The sequence below is a fragment of the Candoia aspera genome, chromosome 3 (assembly GCF_035149785.1).
Source record: "Candoia aspera isolate rCanAsp1 chromosome 3, rCanAsp1.hap2, whole genome shotgun sequence".
In the NCBI taxonomy this organism is placed as follows: domain Eukaryota; kingdom Metazoa; phylum Chordata; class Lepidosauria; order Squamata; family Boidae; genus Candoia; species Candoia aspera.
Window position 1 is genome coordinate 124,172,241 of NC_086155.1, and position 9,742 is coordinate 124,181,982.

At 37.4% G+C, this 9,742-nt stretch overlaps 1 protein-coding gene across 2 annotated transcripts; it reads left to right on the plus strand.

The window, feature by feature from the left end:
* The first annotated feature begins 730 nt into the window (after positions 1-730).
* On the plus strand, positions 731-8,042 carry OTULINL (OTU deubiquitinase with linear linkage specificity like). Of its 2 annotated transcripts, XM_063298750.1 has the most exons (8): positions 731-900; positions 1,629-1,785; positions 2,447-2,478; positions 2,583-2,674; positions 5,086-5,235; positions 5,624-5,752; positions 6,614-6,886; positions 7,761-8,042. In XM_063298750.1, the coding sequence occupies exons 2-8, from the start codon at positions 1,715-1,717 to the stop codon at positions 7,938-7,940; spliced, it is 927 nt and encodes a 308-aa protein (XP_063154820.1). In that variant the 5' UTR covers positions 731-900; positions 1,629-1,714; the 3' UTR covers positions 7,941-8,042. The 2 variants fall into 2 exon arrangements, with proteins under 2 accessions (XP_063154820.1, XP_063154822.1); XM_063298752.1 differs by lacking the exon at positions 1,629-1,785.
* The last annotated feature ends 1,700 nt before the right edge of the window (positions 8,043-9,742 follow it).

The window sequence follows — 9,742 nt, forward strand, 5'->3', positions numbered from 1 at the left end:
AAATGGTTGAAATCAGGATTGTTATTTTTAGCATAGATTGACTGCACATTTTCTCTCCTTGCTTACCATGTGTTCGGCCAATTATTTATTAAATTTAGATCCTATCTTTTGTTCAAAAGCTTGAGGCGGTGCACATAGCAGTCCCTCCTCCCAACTCCCCATCAACAGTGCTGTGGGGTAGGTTGGACTGAGAATGGGTAATTAGCGCAGAGCTATCCAGTTGGTTTTAGTGGGTGAGGATGGACTTGATCTGAGTCTCTTACAGCCATCAAGTATCTTAACTACTACCCCACACTGGTTCTAACTACTACCCCTACTACTTCTGCAATCTGTTAGTTCTCAGTTGTTGCCAGAATCTTGAGCATTTTTTTAAAATTCTGTATTACACTAACCTTTCCTTCCCTTATCTCTGCCTTTCTCTTTTCTTTCATACCACTTCTGATGCTAGGAGTTAAATATTCTCCTCTCCACGGGGATGTAATCTGACAGTTCACCTAGAAGCTGTTCTACTCAGTATTCACCTTTTCATTATGCTCATTTTTTTCCTTTTTCCTTAATTATCTGAATTGTCAAGGCTTTTTTAACTTAAATTTTATAGGCTTAATGCTTTAAAAAAATCTGAAGTTGAGTATCTAAGATGACCTGACTGCCTGATTTTCCTCATGTTTGGGTATGACCTCCAAGCCATCATGATGCATGTACCTGATGCTGTCTTCTTTCTAGGAAGGATCCTCTGTGTTCTGAGAGTGTGTTCCCACAACACACCTGACTCAGTCTGGAGAGAACCACAGATGAGTGGGCATCCAGTACCAGATGGTCAAGGGAACTGAGTACTATCCCAATTTTATAAGGAGCAGCCATCTTTCAATGAACTCCACCCAACTTCACAATGGCTAAGAGGTTATCATTTCTTGGATTTTGCTTGTTTTTACAGTGCTTTAGAGTGGATCTTGTAGCACTTTAGAACAGCTGTAATCCAGGAGAAAGACACAACCGCTTTAAGCAGTTGCAGGTACAGGTAGTCCTCACTTAATGACCATTATTCAGTGACAGTTCAACTTAAGATGGTGCTGAAAAAACCAACTTACAACCAGTGCTCACACAACCGTTGCAGCATCCCCACGGTCACGTGATTACAATATGGGCGCTTGGCAACCAGTTTGCATTTATGACTGTTGAGGCATCCTGTCACATGATCGCCATTTTTGACCTTCCCCACTGGCTTCCAGCAAGCAAAATTAATGGGGAACTGCATGATTCTCTTAACGACCATATGGTTTGCTTAATGACCATAGCGATTCGCTTAATGACCATCACAAAAAAGGTCATAAAATTGGGTCGGATTCACTTAATGACCACTTTGCCTAGCAACTGAAATTCTGGTCTCAATTGTGATAGTTAAGCAAGGACTACCTGTAAATGCTACTTTTATGCTCCTCTGTGCTCAGAGCATGTTTTGGAGATCCAATCCAAAGTCTTGCATAGCCCCTACCTTTCTATGCCTGAAATTGATTTGTGAAGCTTATTGTTGTATTCATAAGGAGGACAGCACTTGTCTCTTTTTAAAAAAACTTCCTTTGCTAGTATGTAAATGCCATGAAGCTTAATCACTCCTTTCTCTGTTTTAGGCTAGAATGAAGTACAGTCTTGAAGCAGAACTGACTGCCCCTCCTATTCCCTGTTACGAGCGGCATAGGGAGAATTTGAGTTAACTATGAGAGTTTTTGCTACTGCTCTCTGGTTTTGTAGGCAACTATGTGCTTGCATAGCTCATCTCCTGAAAAGGTCAGTTTTAACTGATGAACCTGAGAATTCACTTTGTCTAGAATACTGCTTACGACAGCCAGTCAAATGTTTTTTGGGTCTTACAATGCCAACACGTTTAGTGGGTACTCAGAAGTATAACAGAATGTTTCAATGTGGAGTATTTCCTGTTTGGGACTCTAGCACTTTCACATCATTGCCTCTTGGCTTTTTTCTTCCAATATTTTCTTCTGTGGATGCCAAGCATGCTTAGGGGTTACTGGCCAAGATTTGGGGAGGAGGAAAATTGTCTCTCTTAGGATTTCTCCTTAAAAGTTCACTTCTACAATATTTGAGGTTCACTCGAGCCCACTTAGAATTCCCTCTGATATTATTTTGGCTCTAAAAGCATTGGTACCTGTAGCCATTACTCAGAAAGAGAGAAAGGTATACTGTTTCTGGATACGAAGAGTCCATTTACCTATCAGAGTTAATGAATATTGATAGCTCTTGTCTAATTCTAAAGCCACAAGGTGTTTTGTTTGTGTATGGCTTAGCATGTCATATGCTCCCAGCCAGTGTGGTTTGTAAGCCCTGGTTTATGGTTTAGCGTGTTGTGTGAACCTGGAAAATTGTGCTTTATTCGTGTGAAATTTTAGCTGCTTCACAGGCTTTGACTGCTGATCTTTTGTTTGGATTTCAGGTGCAGCAGATACCTACAGAGAATATTCACAAGTAAACTTTGTGGTATTGTTATGTCTGCATGTGTGTATTGTAAAAAAACCTTTCATAATATAAACAGATTCATTTTATTAAGTCATACTTGACATTTCGTTTAGATAACCGAAGTGTTTGGGGTGAAACTGATTTGCTTGCTTTCTGTGCAAAAGAATGGAAAGAAGAAACAGAACAGGCAAAACAAATGAGAGAGGTGAGCTGCCAAGCACAAAATGGAGTTGTTTTCTGTGACTGGACAAACAAAATGTCTTCCATGTTGGGGCAACAGTGACATCTCAATATATAAGAAGTGAGATATCAAACTGAAAGCTGCTATTTGCAATCCTAACTCACTCGTCTTCGATACTGAAACCATGTTAACCTCAAAACTATTTTCAAAACGGGGAGAAAAATGTATACATACTGAAATGCAGTTTTAACATTGAAGATTAAAATATTAATTCATCTTGTATACTGTTTAGAGTGCTGGACTGGAACAGGCGAGTCCCGGGTTCAATTCCACATTCAGTGATGTAGCATGCTTGGTGATTTTGGCATAGTTACCATCTCTCAGCTCAACGTACCTCACAGGATTCTCATTTTGCAGATAAAAAATCAGGGGTGATTCCATGTACATTGCTGTGAGCCAAGAAATAATTAAAAAATAAAGATTGGTAGTCATATTTTTCTTTAGTTATAAAATTACATTTAGACCTGGGAAGCTGTACTGTACTTTATTTAAGCTATGACAGGTTTAAAGAAATTAGGATAATTATAGATCCTAGTTTCTTACTTATGGTAGTTAGAATAAGGAACAGTTTTCCAAGATCCCTAATTTTGTTTTAACAAAAGAGGATGTTTTTTTCCTCACATTTATTTATTTGGCCGTTCATTTGTTAGCTTATAGCCAGTCTTTCTTCCAGGAGTTAAACTGTCCTGTGAAGTAGGTTGGGCTTAGTGACTGGCCTAAAATGAGTAAGATTCCATGGGTGAATAATTAGGGGTAGCTTCTAGAACAATTAAGTAAACTTGTTTTATTTTTAGTGATCTTCTAAAGTCTCCCTGAATTGATATTGAGATTACCTTCTTGTTTCCCAGTAGGGTACATTCTGACTGTATTCCTGTTGGCACTCCCCAGTTTAGTTTTCTGCTTTTGTTTAATTCATTCTGACTTACTGCATATTAACCTTGTGAAAATAATTAATTGGGAATTGCTTTGTGAGCTGCTATCATGGCGTGAAAACTGTGTAATTTTCTAAATGTCTTTAACTGAGTAGTTTGAAAGGGAACGTGATGTTACATTGATAAACATTTTTTCCTGCTGGTAATTAAAGGACTATTTTGCTACACTATAAATCTTTTTACACCTGAGATCATCAGCAGAGGCTAACATTAACAACGGGGTATATTAACAGGAGGTGACATAGGATACAACCTAATCAGGAGTCACAGTTAAAGGGGAATTCCTTTCCCTGGGATGTTACAAACATCATATATACTCTTTGAAAATGTTTTGGTTCAGAGCCATTTTTCCTCCTTTTTGAAAATATGCCTTTCTGTTTTCGTTTGTTTGTTGCTCAGGTTTTATGAATCCTTTTATATAACTGGTATCTGTAATATATGGATGAGGTATTTTGCTATTCTGGATTTTAATTTGAATATTGCCTTGAAAAATCTGTGTTTGTAGAAAAGGAGTGTTAAATAAATCACTTTCAGGCTGCTGTCTCGGACAAGCAAATCACTAATGTTAATCCCTGAGCTATACTTTAGTCTGAGCTGCAGGCCTTAGGAACATTGAACACCTATGACTACAGTGTGGTAGTTGAATTCCACTAGTGAAATAGTTCCCCATACTTTTGTTCCTATGTTTTCAAGTCTTGAGGCCAACTGAGTTTACATTCTGATCTAGACCCTCTATAGAATAGATACTAACCATATGTGATCTGTTCAGCTTCTATTTCCAAAGAGAGAATCCCCCTCAAGTTCCAGAAAAACTCACTGTTTCTTCCCATTCAGTATCCATAAGGAAAGGTCTCCTCCCCAAATGAAACACATCTAAGTAGCTCTGAAGCTGTCCACAAATTAACGTAAATATATCTCTTGTGAAGTTCTCCTGTACTCTTCACTGAATTCAAATATGCGGTGCCACAAACAAAAAGTATCTTGCAGTTCCACCATCTCTGATTTGTGTCCCATTAATCATCTCTGTTAGCTTTCCATTTGCTGCTCTTAATGGTGCCCAGTTAACTAATCTAGGATGTGTAATTTCTTTTGGCTCTAGGGTTGCATCAGGCTTTATGTGGTATGTCAAGAACTGTATTCCAAATGCGAGCAGAGTCAGGGATCTTTTGGAAGAGTTGGGAGTTTAAAGAGAAAACATTGGTGCTTTAAGTGTCCTTCCAGCAACTATTTTGCTCCTTAAATCCACCCAAAGACAAAACAAAAGGGCCAAATATTTTGGTCCCACCTATCCTGGGTGGTTCAGCAGGCCACAAAAAGAATGCTGGGGGCCACATGTGGCCACAAGACCTAAGCTTTACTTTTTGGTTTTTATGTTCTCCATTAGAATTATTAAGCTCATATTCTGACTAGTCATTTGTCCTCCCTATCCCTGTTTTTTCAAAGAATTACAAAACATTATTTTGGAGGTACCATGTGAAATATATAAGACAAGTCAGTGGAGATAAGTACTGTTTGCTGAGAGCTGTGTTATTCCAGATATTCAGCCAAGGTCTTCCTCTTCCATCATGGACAAAGGCAACAGATATACTAAAGGTAAGGCACAAAGTAGATGATGATCTACCAGACATGAGCACTGCCCCCTAGTGTTGGACATGGCTAAATGGGAACCTTTACCTTTACCTTTTACCAGACAAGGTTTTTAAAGGGACTTTTGTAAAAGTGGAGACAACTGTGAGGTCAAGTATAGCAGAATTTTACTAATGTAACCTACCTCCCAATTTTTCAGAAAAAGAACTTGATGTAAACTGGAAGCATCTTTTATTTGGAAGGAAATATTCTGTTTGAAACATTAGGATGAGGAGGTATGGGTGAATTATACTTGTTCTCCCCATGCTTCTAGCTTTCATCTAAATGATTCAGGCTATCCTAATTTCCCACTGAACTCCTCCACTGAAGAACCAGTTGTGCTCTTCTTTTTCAGCTCCCTGAAAAACTTCTTTATTCACAAGGTTGTAATTGGATCCAACAATACAGCTTTGGACCACAACGGTATACAGGCTCAAATACGTTAGGAAAATTACGTAAATGTATTGAAGCATTAAAAGGACAGGTAAGTGGGTAGATATTAAGGGATAAATGAAATTCTAAAGGAAAGTCGCTTACTGGTGCTGTAACTGCCATTAGTTGGTAAAATATTAGGGCTAATTGTCCATTAGCATAAGCAGCAAACTAAAACTCAGGTCAACCAATCAATATATGGTCGTGCAAGCATAAATATTAAAGGTAACATTTTAAATGCTAACTTTTTAAATGCGCGATGGTATGACTTAGAACATATTTTACTATTAGTTTATTTTGCAAGATATTTCTTACATGCTTCTGTAATCAAAAAACATTTCTTTCAATACCTCAGAAAAGCACTGTGGTTTTTATAATTTGCAAATATATTTACTTTATATGTGGTTAAAAATAGTTGGTTTAGCCCCTCAAAACTTCTTAAAAGTGTTGTCTTACTAATACGTAATCTCTCTTGAAGAGCAACTCTTCAAGGAAATGATATTACTTGGTGAATTGACTGCATTATACATAGCATCCTTTCATACCTATGAACCACTCCATCAACTGGTAGAATATTCCTATTCAGAACACCAGCCACCCATTTATTTCTCCTTTCTGGAAGTCATATTCCATTCTTTTTCTCTCCATTTTTGTCTTCACGCCCTCCCCAAAATAGAGTGAGGTTCAGTGAGATTCCTCAGTCCTCACTGAGCTGTTATAGGGATTTTTTCCCCTGGGAATTCTTTCCTCCAGATTGGTTCTTACAGGTACAACCTACTAATGCCTACTCCTTGTGTGCAGATCCACTTTGCTTTAAGTATATATGATACCAAAAATATTTTCGCCAAAATAAAACTACTGTTTAACATAGATCCAAAGAGCTAATTTTCTCTTGTCCTGTTCTCTTTTGTAGTGGATGGAAATCAGTAGTATTAAAGACCAATCTCAAAGAGAGAACCTTTGCAATGCCCTTTTTACTGATGGATGTATGGAGCATAAGTTCTATGAGGCCATAAAATTTATCATGCTCTATCAAGTAATAGAAGCTTATGAATGCCTGGCCTGTAATCGAGAATGCGTTCCAAGTTTTTTTAGTGATCTTTTTAGACGTGATACTTCTTTGGACCCTTTAAGTTACATGATGAATCATCTGAATTCAATAGGGGACAGAAGAGGTCTTGATCAGGTAAATGTGTGAATGCAAAACAAAATTTAATAATTTCATGGCATTAAAAAAAAATTAGGAGGCTTGAAAACAGTTGGATACATTCAGTAGATTTATTTCTGGGCTGTCCCAGAGCAAGAAAATATTAAGCTAAGATTTATGGAGTATTTTAAATCAGATGGCTAAGCAATTGGTTTTCTGTATCTGCTTGTTTTGCAAGTTTTATTTGTATTTTTCATACAGAATGAAAAAGTTATAGAAGGGATTGAAGCTACATCTCCTGATTACACTCCAGTTTTGTCTTTTTGATACCAGAGAAATGCCTTTTTATTCTCAATGGCCTTTTATGTTTAATTTTCTCCAGTTCTGTGTTATGTGGGGTATTCACTAATTTTATATCTGCTGTTTTAGTTTTTGTCACTTGCAGTGGATTGTTTTAAATGACTTTTTTGTTTGCTTTTTGGGGAGGGGGGAGGGGGGTCATCCGGCTCATTAATTTTAGAAATAAAATACCTGAGAGGTCACAAATATATTAACATGATTGGCCATACCTTTTTTCCTCATTGCTTGTATATTTTGTCACATTTTTCTGTTGCTTTGAAAGGTCTGTATTAGTGCAATTTTTTTACCAATCTAGTTTGGAGAATGTATTGCCTTAAACAGGAGGGGTATGGCATGGTCCAGAGGAAAATGGAATACTGTATTTCCTTCCTGGATCAACATGTTTTATGGACCAATGTGCTTCAGAAGCTAAGATATGTACACATGCATACTAGTTTATGGGAAAAACAATAGTAGCCAAATCAACCATGATAATTATGAATTAATTTACATGGATTGTGCATGTATAACATCTTTTCTATAGATTGTGATTTTTGCTTTTTCTTCTCCACAGATTGATCTATTTCTGCTTGGGCATTCTCTTGAAATAAAGATAATAGTTTATAGGTTGTGTAAGATTAATACAGAAGATTTTCTAGAAACCTACACAGAGGAACATCAAAGGGATTGGCATGAGGTCCTCCTCCTAACTGAAGATGATTGTCATTATCACATTCCTGTTGTTAAGATATGACTCCTTGACGCTGACAGATATTCCCACATCAGATCCCCTCTGAAGAAATCTGTTCAGATGAATGGCATACTGCATTTAAGAAATTTGTTGTTTATTCGTTCAGTCGCTTCCGACTCTTCGTGACTTCATGGACCAGCCCACTCCAGAGCTTGCTGTCGGTCATCAACACCCCAAGCTCCCCCAGGGACGAGTTCGTCACCTCTAGAATATCATCTATCTATCTTGCCCTTGGTCGGCCCCTCTTCCTTTTGCCTTCCACTTTCCCTACCATCAGCATCTTCTCCAGGGTGTCCTGTCTTCTCATTATGTGGCCAAAGTATTTCAGTTTTGCCTTTAATATCATTCCCTCAAGTGAGCAGTCTGGCTTTATTTCCTGGAGGATGGACTGGTTTGATCTTCTTGCAGTCCAAGGCACTCTCAGAATTTTCCTCCAAAACCACAGTTACAAAGCATCAATCTTCCTTCTCTCAGCCTTCCTTATGGTCCAGCTCTCGCAGCCATATGTTACTACTGGGAATACCACTGCTTTAACTATGTGGACCTTTGTTGTCAGCGTGATGTCTCTGCTCTTAACTATTTTATCGAGATTTGTCATTGCTCTTCTCCCAAGTATTAAACGTTGTCTGATTTCCTGACTGCAGTCAGCATCTGCAGTAATGCATTTAAGAAATACCTCTGCTAAATAAAAATGTGTATGAAACAGCTATTGGCCAGGCCATTTTTCAGCTGAATCTACTCCCAGAATGTTTGTTTTTGCGAGGAGTAAAATGATGAAATCATATATGTCAGAGTGAAGTTTCACTAGCAATATGTTGAAGGATCTAGCTTATGGTATAAACCTGAATATTATAATGCCAATTGACACAAGATTGCATGTGTGTCTTAAGATCCATTTGTATTTAGGGATGAAAGTGCCACAGACTTTAATAATAGTAATTCCTTCACCTCCAGGAAACTCTCATTCTGAGACAAAAGTGATTGAGGGATCTCTAATAACAAATGTTCCATATCTTTGCCACCTCCCAGTTTAACTAAAGAATTCAGCAAACTATAATGTAAAATTTGTATATAAGTAACGTTAATTGGAACACCTTTGAAGACCAGTGAAAGCTCTGTGGAGAGATGGATGGATGGATGGATGATAGATATGGTCTGTTCATACACAACACTAAGCTATAAGTTTGTTTCTCTTTTAGCTTAGTGTGATAACTTAAAATCTACAGTGGACAGAGTAACACATAATAAATCTGAAACCAAACTGATCACATTATCTTATCTGTGCTTATTGCTAAGCAATAAAGGAACTATACAGTAACTTCTGAACTCAATCATAGGAATTTAGGCCTTTGCACAAAAGTTGTCCTATCAGTTCCTTAAGAAACCTTCAAAAATTACTTAAAACTACTAATTATTTTACTAACAAATATCCTGATCATTTATATGATGCAGAAGCAAACATAAGCATATCATATTCATATTATACAATGCATCTAATCAGTTTCTCAGTCAAGAAGCTAATAATTTGTATTGTTACAACAAACTTTTAGTGCCTGTGGAATATAATCAGCCAAATCACTTGCAAAATTGCCAGGTTGTAGCATTTTTACCAAAATATTTCAATATAGCATGTGTATCAGTAAGTATTGAGGCAATTGTACTTACCAGTACTATGTAAAACTCTATTGCTTAATATATTACTACCTAATTCTACAGCTTGCATTGTTCCACATCTTTTATTTGCTTAATGATCAAAGTGTTGTGCAGTCACTGAAGCCATAACCTGAGCTACTGAAAGGTGGTCT

What these genes read in the sequence shown, in the direction of transcription:
- OTULINL (XM_063298750.1), top strand. Translation starts at nt 1,715, where the DNA reads ATGAGAGTTTTTGCTACTGCTCTCTGGTTTTGTAGGCAACTATGTGCT. An exon ending in AGGCAAAACAAATGAGAGAG is followed by an intron (nt 2,675 to 5,085) that starts GTGAGCTGCCAA and finishes GTTTTTTCAAAG; the next exon opens with AATTACAAAACATTATTTTG. An exon ending in TTGAAGCATTAAAAGGACAG is followed by an intron (nt 5,753 to 6,613) that starts GTAAGTGGGTAG and finishes TCTCTTTTGTAG; the next exon opens with TGGATGGAAATCAGTAGTAT.